Source organism: Scyliorhinus torazame, chromosome 7 (genome assembly GCF_047496885.1).
Source record: "Scyliorhinus torazame isolate Kashiwa2021f chromosome 7, sScyTor2.1, whole genome shotgun sequence".
Classification (NCBI taxonomy): domain Eukaryota; kingdom Metazoa; phylum Chordata; class Chondrichthyes; order Carcharhiniformes; family Scyliorhinidae; genus Scyliorhinus; species Scyliorhinus torazame.
The window spans coordinates 168,387,735-168,404,956 of record NC_092713.1 but is presented as its reverse complement, the minus strand read 5'-3'; the positions used below and the strand labels follow the sequence as shown (position 1 = coordinate 168,404,956).

Here is a 17,222-nt window from a genome sequence, read left to right as displayed (position 1 = left end):
GGCGGTGGCAACCGTTCGTCGAATATCTTGCGGAAAGATAGATGGGGGAAAAAAGAAGGCAGCAGCAGCAGCCCAGGACTTGGGGGGGGTGGGGGGGGATGGGGGGTGGGTGGGGGGGGATGGGGTGGGTGGGGGGGGTATAGCCTGTGACAAGGCAGTTGCCAATTAGGGCTAGTTTTCATTTTTGTTATTTAATATTTATTTATTTGTTGTTTTTTGTTTATATAAAAAAGGTCATTATTATCTGTATTGTTATAATGTTGTGTAAAGGATGCACAATGTACTGTGTTGGTTGACCAAAAATTTTCAATAAAATATTTATTAAAAAAAAAAAAAATTAAGCCTATGTAAGGCCCCCCAACTCCTGGCTATCTGAATCCCTAAGTACCGGAAATCTCTTGTTACCTTCCTCAGCGGTAAATCCTCTATTCCCCTGCTCTGCTCCCCCGGATGCACCACAAACAACTCACTCTTCCCCATATTCAATTTGTACCCCGAAAATTCCCCAAACTCCCTGAGTGTCTGCATTATCTCAGGCATCCCCTCCACTGGGTCCGCCACATACAGCAATAAATCATCTGCATACAAAGATACCCGGTGTTCTTCTCCTCCCCTGAGTACTCCCCTCCACTTCCTGGAGCCCCTCAGTGCTATGGCCAGGGGCTCAATCGCCAATGCAAACAGTAACGGAGACAGGGGACACCCCTGCCTCGTCCCTCTATGAAGACGGAAGTAGTCAGACCTCTGCCTGTTCGTGACCACACTCGCCACCGGGGCCCTATACAGCAGCTGTACCCATCCAATAAACCCTTCTCCAAAACCAAATCTCCTCAGCACCTCCCACAGATAATCCCACTCCACTCTGTCGAATGCTTTCTCAGCGTCCATCGCCACCACTATCTCCGCCTCCCCCTCTGGTGGGGGCATCATCATTACCCCTAGCAACCTCCGTATGTTCGTGTTCAGCTGTCTCCCCTTAACGAACCCAGTTTGATCCTCGTGGACCACCCCCGGGACACAGTCCTCTATCCTCGTCGCCATCACCTTGGCCAGGAGCTTAGCATCTACATTTAAAAGGGAAATGGGCCTGTAGGACCCACACTGCAGCGGGTCTTTTTCCTTCTTTAAAAGGAGCGATATCGTCGCCTCCGACATAGTCGGGGGCAATTGCCCCCTTTCCCTGGCCTCATTAAAGGTTCTCGTCAAAAGCGGGGCCAGTAGGCCCATATATTTCCGATAAAATTCCACCGGGAATCCATCCGGTCCCGGGGCCTTCCCCGCCTGCGTGCTCCCAATCCCTTTTACCACCTCCTCCATCTCAATCTGTGCTCCCAGCCCCGCCCTCTCCTGCTCCTCCACCTTCGGGAATTCCAGCTGATCCAGGAAATGCATCATTCCCTCCTTCCCTTCCGGGGGCTGAGCCTTATATAACCCCTCATAGAATGCCTTGAACACCCCGTTCACTCTCTCCGCTCCCCGTTCCATCTCTCCCTCCTCATCTCTCACCCCACCTATCTCCCTCGCTGCTCCCCTCTTCCTCAATTGGTGGGCCAGTAGCCGACTCGCCTTCTCTCCATACCCATACTGTACACCCTGTGCCCTCCTCCACTGTGCCTCTGCCTTACCCGTGGTCAGCAGGTCAAATTCCACATGCAACCTTTGTCTTTCCCTGTACAGTCCCTCCTCCGGTGCCTCCGCATATTGCCTGTCCACCCTCAAAAGTTCTTTCAACAATCGCTCCCTTTCTTTACCCTCTTGCTTCCCTTTATGTGCCCTTATGGATATCAGTTCCCCTCTGACCACCGCCTTCAACGCCTCCCAGACCACTCCCACCTGAACCTCTCCATTGTCATTAAGCTCCAAGTACCTTTCAATACACCCCCTCACCCTTAAACATACCCCCTCATCCGCCAATAAGCCCATATCCATTCTCCAGAGTGGGTGCTGTTCTTTTTCCTCTCCTACCTCCAGGTCTACCCAATGTGGAGCGTGGTCCGAAATGGCTATGGTCGTATATTCCGTCCCTGTCACCTTCGGAATCAGTGCCCTTCCCAAGACAAAAAAGTCTATCCGTGAGTATACTTTGTGAACATGGGAGAAAAATGAGAACTCCTTACTCCTAGGCCTACTAAATCTCCAGGGGTCTACCCCTCCCATCTGCTCCATGAAGTCCTTGAGCACCCTGGCCGCTGCCGGCCTCCTCCCGGTCCTGGACCTCGACCGGTCCAGCCCTGGATCAAGCACCGTATTGAAGTCTCACCCCTTTACCAACTTTCCCGCCTCCAGCTCCGGGATACGTCCCAACATATGCCTCATAAAATTTGCATCATCCCAGTTCGGGGAGTATACGTTCACCAGAACCACCGCCTCCCCTTGCAATCTGCCACTCACCATCACATATCTACCCCCACTATCCGCCACTATGGTCTTTGCCTCAAACAGTACCCGTTTCCCCACTAAGATAGCCACCCCCCTATTCTTCGCATCTAAACCCGAATGAAGCACCTGCCCCACCGATCCTTTACGTAATCTGACCTGGTCTATCAGTTTCAGATGCGTCTCCTGCAACATAACCACATCTGCCTTTAATTTCTTTAGGTGTGCGAGTACCCGTGCCCTTTTAATCGGCCCGTTCAGCCCTCTCACGTTCCACGTGATCAGCCGGGTTGGGGGGCTCCCTTGTCGACTAGCCATCCCCTTTTTTAACCCAGCTCCTCACCCGGTTCCCACGTACCCATATATCCCCCCGACGGTGCCCTCCCGCCTCGACCACCCCATCCCATAACAGCTCCCCCTTCTCCTTAGCAGCAACCCAGTTAACCCCCCCCTCCCCCTCCGCTAGATCCCCCTCTAGCGTAGTTGCACCCCCCATGTTGCTCCCAGAAGTCAGCGAACTCTGGCTGACCTCGGCTTTCCCCCTTGTCCTCGGCCCCCACTGTGCGAGGCCCCCTCCTTCCTGCGTCCCTGTTCCCGCCTTAATTACCATAGCGCGGGAACAAAGCCCGCGTTTCCCACTCGGCCCCGCCCCTAATGGCCGGCGCCCAAAGTTCCTCATACTCCCCCCCCCCCCCCCCCCCCCACACACACACATGGGGAAGAAAGAAAAGTTACAGGATCACAAAATTAACAAATTGAAAAATCTTCCCCCCCCCCCCTTCCCCTTCTCCTTCCTCGCCCCACATAATCACCCCACCACTTTGTCCCAAAAGCTCTTTCTCTCGCCAGACTATTCCAGCTTCTCGTCCACAATGAATGTCCACGCCTCTTCTGCCGTCTCAAAGTAGTGGTTCTTCCCTTGGTGTGTGACCCACAATCTCGCCGGTTGCAACATTCCAAACTGGACCTTCTTTTTGTGAAGCACCGCCTGAGCCCGATTGAAACTTGCCCTCCTTCTCGCCACCTCCGCACTCCAATCCTGGTATACGCGGATCACCGCGTTCTCCCACCTACAGCTCCGAGTTTTCTTCGCCCATCTGAGGACCGTCTTTCTGTCATTGTAGCGGAGAAACCTCACCACTATTGCTCGAGGTATTTCTCCAGCCTTTGGTCTTCGCGCCAGAACTCGATAAGCTCCCTCCACCTCCAAAGGGCCTGTCGGGGCCTCCGATCCCATTAGCGAGTGAAGCATCGTGCTCACATTTGTCCCAACGTCCGCCCCTTCTGCGCCTTCGGGAAGACCCAGGACTCTTAAATTCTTCCTCCTCGAATTATTCTCCAGTGCTTCCAACCTCTCCACACACCTTTTGTGCTGTGCCTCGTGCGTTTCTGCCTTCACCACCAGGCCCTGTATTTCATCTTCATTTTCAGCAGCCTTTGCCTTCACAACCCGAAGCTCCAGCTCTTGGGTCCTCTGCTCCTCCTTTAGCCCTTCAATCGCCTGTAATATCGGGGCCAATAGCTCCTCCTTCAACTCCTTCAGCTCTTCCACACAGCGACGCAGGAACTCTTGTTGCTCCGGGCCCCATAACAAACGGCCACCTTCCGACGCCATCTTGCTTTGAGCTTCCCTTCCTTGCCGCTGCTCCAGAGGATCCTCCGCAATCCGGCCGCTATCCTCTCTCTTTTCCATGCGTTTCCGGGGGGGGTTCCCTTCTGGTTTACCGCACAGTGTTTTTGTCGTTTAAATTGCCGTTGGGGCTCCTATTAAGAGCCCAAAAGTCCGTTCCAACGGGAGCTGCCGAAACATGCAACTTAGCTGGTCATCGCCGCACCCGGAAGTCCTCAGTAATTCACTTTCATGTATACCATGACAACGACTCTTTCTGGCTTTCTCTCTCTCTCGTTCTCTCTCTCCTATTTTGCTCTCTAGTTAACATTTCAGGTCCAAAAAGGTTAGAACCAGAGTCGAGTTTTAGAAGGTGAAATGGGGGAGGTGGAAAAATGACTGTCATGCCAAGTAAAGGCATGTCCTACCTTAAATACGGACTGTAATTAGTTTGGAATAAAAGATTAACGGCTGACCAAGGTGGCTGCCGGAGGTCAGGCGACTTCTGTAATTTCTGCAAAGACTCAAGTATCTCAAAACTTCTGAAAATTCCTAATTGAATAACCAAGCTTTAGAATGGATATACTGAAATGAAAAGTGGAATTTATACCTGCTATTGCTGTTGTGGTTTACCCAAGACTCAAAATCTATAGAATCCTATATCCACCACCTTCGAGCTTGATGCTTAATGGAGAGCTGCAGAAACCAGTTAACAGCAGCAGGTGTGAATAGCCACCATCCATCTTCCATTGTGTAGCAATGGCTTCAGACTTTCAAACTATTCTAGGTGGACAATGCAGTTGACTATCTTTGGATAGCTATAACCTATAATGTCAAGAACCAGAGAGAAACCCAGTTACTCGACACAGAACACCAGCTTCAGGACTTCAGTAGCAGAAAAAAGCAATGGCTCCACTTAGAATAGGACCCAGGCTGGGAACTCTACTCTGATTCTAACCTTTCCGGCCCTGAAATGTTAACTAGAGAGAGAACGAGAGAGAGAGAGAGAGGGGTGGGGAGGTTGGGGGGAGAGTGAAAGCCAGAAAGAGGAGTCGCCATGGTATACACAAAAGTTAATTACTATTTACAATGGGAGAGCACCAATTCAAAAACGACATCTATAGACTGCTACAGCTTAAATGTCTCCCAGCCTGTTTCCTATTCTAAGTCCACCTGAAACAGACACTTGACCTGGATAGAAAACCCATAAGGACCAAACTTTGTGATCTGCTAAAAAAAAGCCATCTCTTCAAGGGAATCCTGCAACAATGATATATGACTCAAGTTATTGAACTCATCTAGACTACACTTTCAGAATAAAATATCTCTTTCAACAGGACTCCATAGACTATTTTTACTGTGACGAACCAAATGTAAACTATTAAATATTCTTTTGTCTTCAACTTGTAAAATTGCATTATTACTTTGAACTCTAGGTTTCTTGAGTTTGCGAGTAAGTGAAGTAGTATTTAGATTGTTGCGGGAGTCAAACAGCTATTCGACTATAGTGTTCCTCATTCCCCAACTGACCAAACTACACTTAGTTTCAGTTCAAGAACTTTAGTCAAATTATAGCAGGGAGCTAAACATCCACCAGGTGGCCTGCCAGCTCCCAAACACTGAAAATACAGGGCAATTATACCTTTTCCTATCTTCCAATTAATTAACATACACCAATCAAAAGAGTACATTTCTTTAGGAATTATCTGTATCCATTTACAACCAATAATTAGGATTATGTAATGCATAACATATGAGTATGATTATCAAATCACAATTTGGGCAGGTATGCTTAGTATAATATCACCAAGCAGGTATTCATCTCTCTTTATCTAATAACTTCTAGACATGATTAAGAAATAAATATGCTTGGCCAGTGGTGTACCATATTTCCTTTCCATTGTCCTGTGTGTTAATGGGCACACATGAGCTGCAGCTGCATAATGATCAATTACATTTTGGTGTGTGAGCTGTGTGACTACAGCCTCCCTATATTTAATATAGCAAGGATCATTGAATGGTATCTGTAGACAGTCTGAGCTGAAACGACTGGTTCCTTATCACTAGTTTTCTTTTTTGAGTATTTAGCAGCCTGCGGCTTGTATGATTTATAATCTTTTCAAGACTTTCAGGGTGAATGCATGAATAAATAATCCTCTTTATTTGAACCCACAAAAGTTTGCTACTGGTCATTTGGCCACCCCATTTTTGAAAAATAGTGATTATGGACCTCATCTTCCTTTTTTCCCTGTCCGCCACAGAGGGCTGAAGATGGGTGACATTAAATGAAAAAGAATTAATGAGAATAATCAAAGGCATTTGAATAACTAAAGCAGCAAAGAATTGCTCTCCAGGAGGTATAATGGCAGAATAATGAAAGGCTCCCATCAAAAATCAAAAATGAGAAAAGCAAAGTTAAGATTGAAACCTGCAAAGAAAATGGTACGGCGGGAGAGGGGATGGAAAGTGCGGTTGAGCAGAGATTACAATCTGAAATTGTTGAGTAGACACCTAATGGAAAGATGCGCAGTTCATCTGGAAATGGTGACCTCCAGTGTGACAACACTGCTTCAAGTCAATGCTATCCACAATTGAACTGCACAGATTTTGTAGAAAACCTACTTTTATTCTGGGTGACTAATTCCGTTGTAAATGGATGCACAACCTTTGATTATATAGACAAATGGGGAACTAATACAAAACCAATACCTCAGTGCATCCATTTATAATAGAGTACATATCTTCAAGACAAATATTATAGTGAGCTTGTTATTTCGCAGATTGATCTGTGGCGTCATGTGGTTAATGTTGATGAATTCAATCCTATTTGTCCTTGCTTTCAAGTGGTTCATGTGAATTGTAGATCCCAATCTGGGTCCAATGCAAAAATGATGAAGTACATTGGATGTGTAATCACTATTGCAATGTAGGAAGCATGGCAGTCAGATTGCACAATGTAAGTTCTCATAAATGTAATCATGACTAGATAATGTTTTAATGATATTGGTTGTATTGTGATTTAATGGATTATGTCTTTACCATGGGAATCATGGCAGCTTGGGTTCTGGTATTTTCAGCATCAAAATCTAGTTTCTGCCTTGGTGATTCCAGCATTTTACTGACACCAATCATTTTCCTGGCCTCAACAGAGGTTAATTTTGTTCCAACTTCTGAAGAGTATTTTTGTTTTCTTTTGCAGTCAGAAGGCAAAGACCATGCAGGTATTGGTGACACAATGTATGAAGTGGTGTCCTTGCAGAAGCAGTCTGAGAGAGATGGAACCGCTCCTCCTACAACGGGCTTTATGCTGTACCATGGGAGGCAGGCCAGTGTAACCCTTTCCCCTCAGGATGATAAGGAAGAAGAAGGTATGTGACAAAGGTTTAAGAAAATACTCTGTTCTCTAAGAGAACTGTGGATAAAAACCAGTATTGTTTTTCAAGGCTTTGTTTGCCATGTATATTTTCATGTGGCTGTCCCTTGAGACTGTAGAAAATAAAGACTTATGCCCTTTCATCCAGAATAAAAACTAACTTTAAAGAAAACTGCAGTTTCATTCTGGATATCATTATTGACTTAGAATAGTGTTGGCCAATACGTTAGCCATTAGCCACACGTGGATAATTGTTTTTCTAATCGGTAAATATAGAAATAGGTATTGTTGGTTATATGAACTCAATACTTGTGTTTGCATGGTATGTGCATGCAAACTTTCACCTGTTTGTGCACTTGTTGGTAAAATGGTGAAATGGAAATTGGAGCGGTTTATTCCGTTGTGGAGTGCTTTATCTCCTCGATTAAGCTTCTTAAGTAAATGTACATGTGTGATATGCACTTACCTGTATTGTGTGTAAGGTTTCTTTCCACTGAAATTAATGCAAGCAGCTAAAATGGTGCAACCCCAGTCACGCACCTATGATTTCTGTTGGACAATGCCAATTTAAAGTTAATGACACATGCCTTCTCTTGCTGGGCGGGCTTGTAGGCACACACTACCAAATGTTTGGCGATTCTTGTAGGTTTAATAAATAGTAAGTGCATAAAAGTGCACCAAACCACAACTGCACATTTATGTGATGGCCCTGCGACCCAATAAAAAAAAAAAATTCAAGCCAAGTGTTGTTCCCAGGTGAGGAATATATGTTGCAAACAGCAGGTTGTGCAGTTTATAATAGGCGTAAACAATGACTTTGGTTCAGTATGTTCCAAGTAGGATGGCTCTGTGCTGACCCATGATTGGTACAATTCAGTGTCTCTTTCCTAGCTTTCTCTGTAGCCCTATTCATTTTAAAGGAATAGTACTGAGGTGCTACCTCTCAGAATAGGTGATATATTAATGTGTATTTATGCTATGTGCTTGGTGATTCTAAACAACTACAGATATATTTCCGCTATTCTTGATCTTTTGCATTTATGATTATCTTTACATGAATGTTCATAATAATAAAGAAGGAGGCAGTGCAGCCAATTGCCACTGAACCATTTGAAGACCAGGTACAATAAATTATGATAATGGGCACAATTCAGCGATCATGTTGTGCCTGGCACGGATCTGGGCGCACTAGGTGAATCCTAGGAGAGCCCCAAATCGGGCTCCACGGCAGACCGATCACGGGTCACCTGACTCACTCCCACTGGCGAGACCTGGATCTCACCCTCACTGGGCTTGATCCAGATCTGCATATTTAAATGAGCCATTAGGCTCATTTTGCCCGCTGAATCGTGCCCAATGTCTTTTGATTCGTAGCCTCAGAATGTAGTCCAGGAATTGTTCAGCTTTGTCGATTAACTGCATCACACTGATGGACAATTTAGTGAACATTCACACCTAAATCTTTCTTTTCTCTCTTCCTCTGCGACAGCTAAGGAACAACCCTTGATTGTGCGCCGTGTTGTAAACTCCAGTTCCTATCCAACTGATTCTTGAGCAAGTATTTGCTGCACCCATGGCCATCTTGCGTAACCGATAGCCAACACATTAAACTTTTATTTGATTTCTCTCTTTATCTTTTGGGATTGATTTTTGTTTATTTTAGTTCAAAAATCATTTGAATTGGCCTACCTTTAATAGTGCTGCCTACCTATGATATGAGACACTAATGGCGTCTCTGGGATTTGGCCGAAGTAGCTGGCTCCCCTCAAAATAAACGTATGACAGACGACTACTAAATCCCACACAATACGTAAGAAATATTGGGGGCTTGGGCAGTCGTACAAAGTGCAGCAATTGTGATGTGACTGGCTTATACTGTACCATTAAGTGCAGAATATCGTTACTGTGTGAAGCTTTTGTAATTCGCCACATAGACCCTTGTCAAAACAGTTGAGCAGCTAATTATCATAGCACTACCCATCTCATAGAGTCATAGAGCTCTGCAGCATAGAAAAGACCCTTCGCTTCTGCGTTGCTCAAAATCACCCACCTAACTATTCTAATCCCATTTTCCAGCACATGGCCCATAGCCTTGTATGCTTTGACATCACAAGTGCACATCTAAATGCTGCTTAAATGTTATGAGGGTCTGTGCCTCCACCTCCTTTCAGGCAGTGAGTTCCAGACTCCCACGACCCTCTGGGTAAAAAAGCTTTTCCTCACATCCTCTCTAAACCTCCTGCCCTTTGTCTTAAATCTATGCCCCCTGGTCATTGATCCCTCCACCAAGGGAATTGTTTCTTCCTGTCTACTCTATATGATGCCCCTCAGTCTCTCTCTCTCTCTCTCCCCCCCCCCCCCCCCATTAAGCATGGTGACAGTGTCAATTCAAATGATTTTTGTTGTTTATTTTGGTTCAAAAATCCACGTCAGTCACAGCGTGATGTGGCGTTGCCCCAGATGGAGATGGTGCAATCCCTGTGGAATTGATATTATTGTTATCCCCACAGTCACTCAGGCCATTAAACAGTGGTGGCAAGAGGGCTCGGCATCTATAAAACATTCAACTGCTCTGCTCAAGAGAAAGAGTAGGACTTCCTCTTGAGAAACATGCTTCAAATTTCAATCTATAATGAAGTAATGTGTTTTGACAGGCAGGTATGTTCTAATTTTCTCTGACTGATATTTTTATATTGGTAATTATTGACCTTGTATGCTAGGCCTGGATTGCACCCGGTAAAGAAATGTGGGATAATTTGCAGTTCAGGAGACTGCTGTATGCATTAATCTCCTTGAACACCAATTTATACTACTTCAGTGCCAACCCATCAGGCAAATTATACCTCACCAAAACATTTGTTCCATGCATACATGCGACCCACCCCCACATTATATGATTGAAGCCATTGATCCTAAGCATGTTCCTGGTATTCTATCACAATATCTTGATGTATATGAAATATTGTCTGCACAGCTCTTTATCCACCACTCTGCTCACTGTAACATATTCCATTTCTCTTTCCAACAAACTGTCATGTGAATTCACCACTGAAAGATTGGGGAGTAACATGGTCTAACTTCATCACCAGTATGACCACTGCAGCAGATCCTGGATCTATATTAAAAGCCATCCCAATCGCAGCAGAACTGTTGCACCAAACTGAGTAAACTTAACTTGTTCCTAATTGCCAAAGTAATCAGAAATTAAGATAGACACAGAGTTATCGTGCATTACTTCATATTTGACACTAACTCTGATAATTATCACGAGATTAAACTTTGAGGGTTACGAACAGTTCCTTCTTGGGTATTACTTGGCCTTCTTGGCTGGTTTAGCACAGTGGGCTAAACAGTTGGCTTGTAATGCAGAACAAGGCAGCAGCGCGGGTTCAATTCCCGTACCAGCCTCCCGAACAGGCGTCGGAATGTGGCGATGAGAGGCTTTTCACAGTAACTTCATTGAAGCCCACTTGTGAAAATAAGCGATTATTATAATATTATTATTATTACAGGAAGGCTATAAGCAGCTATAAAAGTCATCAAAAAGGCAAGGGATATTGGCCTTTATCTCAGGGGTTGAAATGCAAAGGGGATCATTTATGATTCAACTCTGTATAACTTGGGTCAAACTGCATATGGAGTTCAATGTTCAGTTTTGGGCACCTCACCTCAGAAAGAATATACTGAATTGGTCTTGAAACAGGTACAATGGAGATTCACCAGTGTTTAAGGAGTTCAGTTATGAGGCGAGATTACATAAACTTGTATTCCGTGAGTTTAGGGTGATATGATCTAGGTGTTTAAAGTGAGAAAGGGATTTGATAGGGTAGATGCGCAAGCTGTTTTCTCAGATGCAGGACCAGAGCTATCAACTTCAGGTGAAGTCAGGAAACACAATTTCACATGTACTTAAGCAAATCTGGAACTCCCCAGCCCAACCAAATTGGGTTTGGATGGTGGGATCAGTCAAACCTTTTTATAGGAACAGAGTCACGTTTAAAATCCAAGACGTGTTTAACTTCACAATTTGTATTTGCCATATTACAAGCGAGCTTCCAGCATTTTGACTAAAGTCTGTGATGTGAGCACAAGCTATAAAACCTTTGCCTTTGCAGTAGATTGGTTGTGGTAATATTTTGCCTTGCTACAGGATGCTTGGCGATACCTGTAGTTTGTCACTGCCATCTCCAGTCAGTCATTGTTCATAACTTTCTGTGCATAAGTTATTTCTGTATTAATTTAACTAGCCAGTGCCATTCAGTTTCTAAGCTATATTTTTTTAAATTTTGTAAATCTCCCAACTTCCAATCTTCATTGTTTTTTTGTGTCTTTTATAGAGTAAAACCTTTATTGCCTGTCAAGGATTATTGGTACTCTTCGAGAAGGGAACTTGGGAGTTCTCCTTGTGTCATACTCATTATTTATTCTACAACCAATATCACTGAAAATATCACTGGCTGTTAGCTCCTGTAGAACTCACTGTGCACAATTGGCTGCTGCATTTCCCTATATTACAACAGTGACTACTTTTCTAAAGTGCATCATTGGCTGCAAAACTCCTTTAGGATGTCTTGAGGTTGTAAAAGGTGTTCCAGCAATGTAAGATCTTTCATTTCTTCCATCCTTCCAAAACCCTTTCAAAATCATTCTGATTGTTGTGAGCACCTTAATTGTTCGAAACTATCACCAAGGAAAAGCCATTTGAATGGACACATCCATTATTGACCAACCAAGACCAATTTCCTCTTTGATCGTTCTTTGAAGTGTCTTTCAACTGGACGGGTGTGTGTTATAAAGCATTATTGTTCCATTCAACCAAGCAATTTACAAGCAATAGCAGTTTTTCTTGCCATTACTCATCCTCCTTGAATATACTTGGGAAATGCAGTGCATAATCATTTACATGGAAATTCAAATAACAAGAACGCGTTGCTTCTGCTGCAGGCTAGAGTATGCTGTGCCTAAACCACAGTGTATTTTAACCCGTATACGGTGGACAAATGACTACAAGTCTGTTTCATAGAATAATTCACTATTTATTTACTATCACACGATTGTTAATGTTACTCAATCACACACACATACAACATAAGTTAAATTACAAAGGAAGTTTGCACAAGACCTTAACTTAACATCAAGTGACTGGCAAAGTACCAGGCAGATAAGGCCTTTATCTATGGCCCGCAGTCTTGCAGTTCTCAATGGTTGGATGTTGGTCTTCCTCGTTCTTAGCTCTGGTCTTTCTTCTTCTGGTGTTATGGATGGTCGTCTTCTCCGGCCAGTGAAGGGTCGCCGTTGTTGGTTGTTGCTGTACAGAGCGATCGAGGGATTGCGCAGCACCTTTTATCCCTGGGATTTTGAGTCCTTTTGGGCAGTCCCAGGTGAGCTGCTAATCAATCGATCAGGGCTTGATCACCCTGATCGATTAAGTCCAATCAAGACCCGCCACCTTGATAGCGGGCATGTCCTTACTGGTCATGTCCATTAGTGTCTGAGGCACGTCTGCCTTTCCAAATAAGAAAAACAGACGCCATTGAGTCAGTTACTTTAGAATCAATTTGCATTTAAAGCCATTGTCCCTGGATGGCCTTTTGATGGCCCTTTTCCTGTGTTACATTGCAAAATCTGGGCTGCAGCTTTTGTTTATTCGGAGCTGCAGCTTGCTTGCCCTTGAACTTGGCCATTTTTCCCAGTGTCCCTCGCCGGACGCCATTTTAGGTGGCCACAAGTGGGATGGAATGTAATCGGTACACTAACCGCTGCTGCATAATTAAAACTTCATCTGTAATTTTTCAAAATACTGTTGCGATCAAAACTAATTCTTCCTGCTCTCCACAGCCGTACACCCTATCCCCTGCTAGTTTGCTTAGAAACATAGAAAATAGGAGTAGGAGGAGGCCATTCAGCCCTTCGAGCCTGTTCCGCCATTCATTCTGGTCAAGGCTGATCATCCCACTTAATCCCACTTTCCCCCATATCCTTTGATCCCTTTTTCCCCAAGTGCTGTATGTCATGTGAGAGTACCTTTAAGAAATGGATGTTTAAGCAATGTACTTTTAAGAAATGGAGCTGATAATATTACTGAAGTGATGTCAGAGGGTGGAGGGAGCTGAGCTCACTTCTGCTTTTTTGAGTTTCAGTTTGAGAAGGCAGCTGGGAGTGTCTGTGTTTTGTTGAGAGCTGCAGGAAGAAACACAGAGCTGGTCTGTTGATTTCTGTATTCCAAAGACTATAAATATATTGAATGTAACCTAATGTGTTATTTTTGAAGGTTTGAAGTCTTTTGGATGTTTAAAGGAACAATTTGAAGGAGTATTTAGTGTTGTAGTCTTTTGGGATTATCTTTGAAGTAATGGGTGTTAAGATATTCAATGTTTGTTTTTAAAAGGTTAACTTGAGTTCATGGAATAAACATTGTTTTGATTTTAAAATCATTTGTCCATCTCGGCTGTATCACACCTGGAGAGTACGCCGTGTGCTTCCCACACCACAATCTATGAAAAGTTGTGGGTCGGTTGAACTCCATGAAACACTTTGGGGTTCTGTAAACCCGGACCCATAACATACAACTAACTGCTTCTTGAAACGATACAATGTTGGCATCAACTACTTCCTGTGGTAACAAATTCCACAGATTCACCACTCTCCGGGTGAAGAAATTTCTCCTTATCTCTGTCCTAAATGCTGTTTGCAGTGCTCTCTTTTCACATTAGTGTCGATTAGGGGCAGTTGAACTTCCTTCCTACAAACCAAGAGCATTGGGAATCTCGGTGACATTAGGCAGCATATTTCCAAATTCTATTGTAATCCAGTTTGTTGAAACTTCAACTCCAACTTTTTCTTTCGGTATCGACTTTCTGTCCCTCACTGTAGACGACTACAACATTTCAATGTTCTTCTGGCTGGTTTCTGTCTTGCAACCACCCTAAATATTGAACTCATTGAAACACTTGCCTTGTCCTAAGTCATTCCCAACTCCCATCACCTCTGTGTTTACTGACCTACATTGGCTCATGGTCTGGCAGCACCTTGATTGAAAAATTCTCATTGTGTTTAAATCCTCCGTGGCCTTGCCCCTTTCTGGTATCTCTTCCAACCCTACAACCTTCCCACATCTCGCTGTTCTCCGTTTCTGACCTCTCTGATTTTAATCATTTCAGTCATTGGTGTTTGTGCCTTCAGATATCTCAGCTGAAGCAGACGCTGAGCTTTGGAATTCCCTCCCTAAACCTCTTTGCCTTCATACTCTCCCCTCCGTTACGGTGCACCTTAAAACCTACCTCCTTGTGTCTTGGTGCCACATCTTATTGATTTTTCCATGCAGCACCGTGGGATGTTTTGCTCTATTAAAACTTTGAGTTGTTGGTGAAATTGTTATTGTGTTCTCTCTTCAAAGAACAAAAAAGATGTACATTCTCATTATCTGTTGATTTCCTGCTACGTCTCAGCCTTCAAAGCACAATAATATTCCCTGCATTTGATCTTTGTCTTTTTTTAAGAATCTGATCTATTCAAGCCAACTATTTGACTTTAGCGAGGAAGTCTCTGTGAACTCCCTCCCCAGTGGAAGTAACAGCAGGTTATTGGCCCCTGTCGCCCCCTTTACCTTCTACAGCTGAACTGATGATAGGCAACATACAGCAGTAAAAATGGTGAAGACTTGTGCTGCATGTGCTTCGCTGAAGGTGTTAAATACTGTTTTTTAAAAAAGATTGTGGTGGGGTAGGTTATTAAAGTTAATATTGTGAATTGAGCAATTCTATCAATTATATTGGAAGCTGATAAATGTGAAGCCCAGACCCAGTTCTTCTTTCCTGAGCCCATGGTATGTTTTTCCACTGACAATGCTGGAAATGCAGTCTACAGCTCTTCAATGTTCAAAACCTTTTAAGTTCATTCCAACCAGCATGCGAGTATGCGAGGGAACTAAAATGCAAGAACTTTTTTGCCATGCAGTCCTCATGAATTCCAGCGATCTCTGGCACTGACTGAAGGAGCTGCTACTCACTAACTGTAGCTATTGAATACTCATTGGGGGTTTGAAGTTCCTTAACCATATTTTCAGCTCCATCTTGAAGCGACAGATGTAAATACTTTTGAGGTTCACGTCAACAATGAAGTAAAGAACATACTTTTTATTTTACAGTGGAAACTTGTGATGGAAACCATGACCCCTGTAATTGATACCATATTCCATTGGGATCTGAACATGCTTACACACATCAGTTTTCCCTCACATTTGGGACTGCTCCCTGGAGGTCTTGAGCACATCGTGGAAGGCAGCTTTCAAAGCCTTTCGGCAAAGGCAATGGACAGGTGTCAACCCCAAGTGATATGGAACATCCCATCTACAAACAGACGAAGTATCCCTAAGACATGCACAACGCAGGCGATCCTGCTTTTTCCGAAAGGCAAATTCCCATCCATGTGAATTCCTTTTGGATTGCTACAGCTGACGCTGGCAGTTTTGTATGAGGATGGCCTCTGTTATGTCATGCAATGTTGGATGGCTTGGGTTCGCTCATCTTCATTGTAACTGGAAGGAAGGAGAATTGTGTTTCCCATTTGCTAAATCTCTCTAACCCTGACACCACTGACTTGAGAGGCAAACTTGCTGAAGAAGACTGTTGCTCTGAAGGTGGACACAATGTTCTGCAATACGTTCTCTCAGTCTACAGCAGCAGTTTGCATTACTATCCTGTGTTCTTGCATTTTGGAAATGTTTGACATACTCTAGTGTTCAACTTCTTGTCCAAGTGAAAAGTGGGGAAAGCACGGAACATTATATAATGTTAAAAATAAATATCATTTAGCAAGTTGACGAGTGACTCATTTATAATATAATAGTTGTCAATGATTCATTGATTTTACTTTGCGCAGGCTGATATAATTTTTCTATTTTAGACAAAGCTAACTGCAATAAATATATGATTCTGTAACTCATTATCAGCTTGTGGTTCAGTATTGAGAAGGCAATTTTTAAAACCCTGAAATGGTCGTTTTTACCCCAATAAACACACTCATGGGCCCGAAATTTGCCAAAAGTAACCATAGAAATGGGCCAATTGTAAATGGAAAATCTGACCAAAAATGTTAATCAGGTAAATACATCAAGATATCTAGCAAAGAACATACAAAATTGGCGGGCAGTGCAAGGCCAAGGCCAGCTGATTCATCAATCCTGCCAGCACATCATGATAGCCAGATCATTGTGACTAAATACTTCTTCCTTCCCTCCTTCTCTCTCACTGTGCCCCTCCTCCCTTACAACCCACTTCCGCTCCTCTGTAATACCTCTGCTCGTTCTCCCCCATCCCACTGGTCCTCCCCTCCCCCACACACCCCTCTCTTCCTCAACCCCATTCTGGGAAAGCCAATAGCTGAAGAGAGATGTGAAAGGCTGAACGCATGAACAAAGTGCCTTTACAGCACTGCTTGTGGGCCAGGAGGAGAATCCCCTTCTGGCATATTGTTAATCTTTAACTTGCACTGCTATCTGTTCAACTCCCCCCTTTGGTGCGTCCCTGCAATGCGATGACCTGCTGCCACCGTCACAATGACCATCTCCTATTCTTGATGACTCATTGCTGGATTGGCGTGGCAGGCCTAACAACCCTGTAATCTTCTATCTGGCTGTCTGTGATCAGTAAGCAGAGCATTAAAAGAAAATTTTGTTTCCCAGCTGCTAAATCTCTTTCCCGCTATCTTCTAATCTCCCCCTTATTATCGGGGTAATTGTTGATTGAATCGTTGACATTCAGCTCTAACTGATAATGACTCCTGCAATAGACCCTTACGAGCAGGTCGCTGGAGAAAGATAGATGAAAAACCGAAGCTCCCAAAAATACAATTAAATGACAAAGG

General features: G+C 44.0%; 1 protein-coding gene across 2 annotated transcripts in view; it reads left to right on the top strand.

The window, feature by feature from the left end:
* The window catches only part of rabgap1l (RAB GTPase activating protein 1-like), a 934,074-nt gene that overhangs the window by 364,869 nt on the left and 551,983 nt on the right, over positions 1 to 17,222 (top strand). For both annotated transcript variants that reach the window (XM_072511773.1, XM_072511772.1), the window contains one exon: positions 7,185 to 7,353. In XM_072511773.1, coding sequence (XP_072367874.1) covers positions 7,185 to 7,353 — 169 coding nt within the window. The remainder of the gene's footprint in view (positions 1 to 7,184; positions 7,354 to 17,222) is intronic.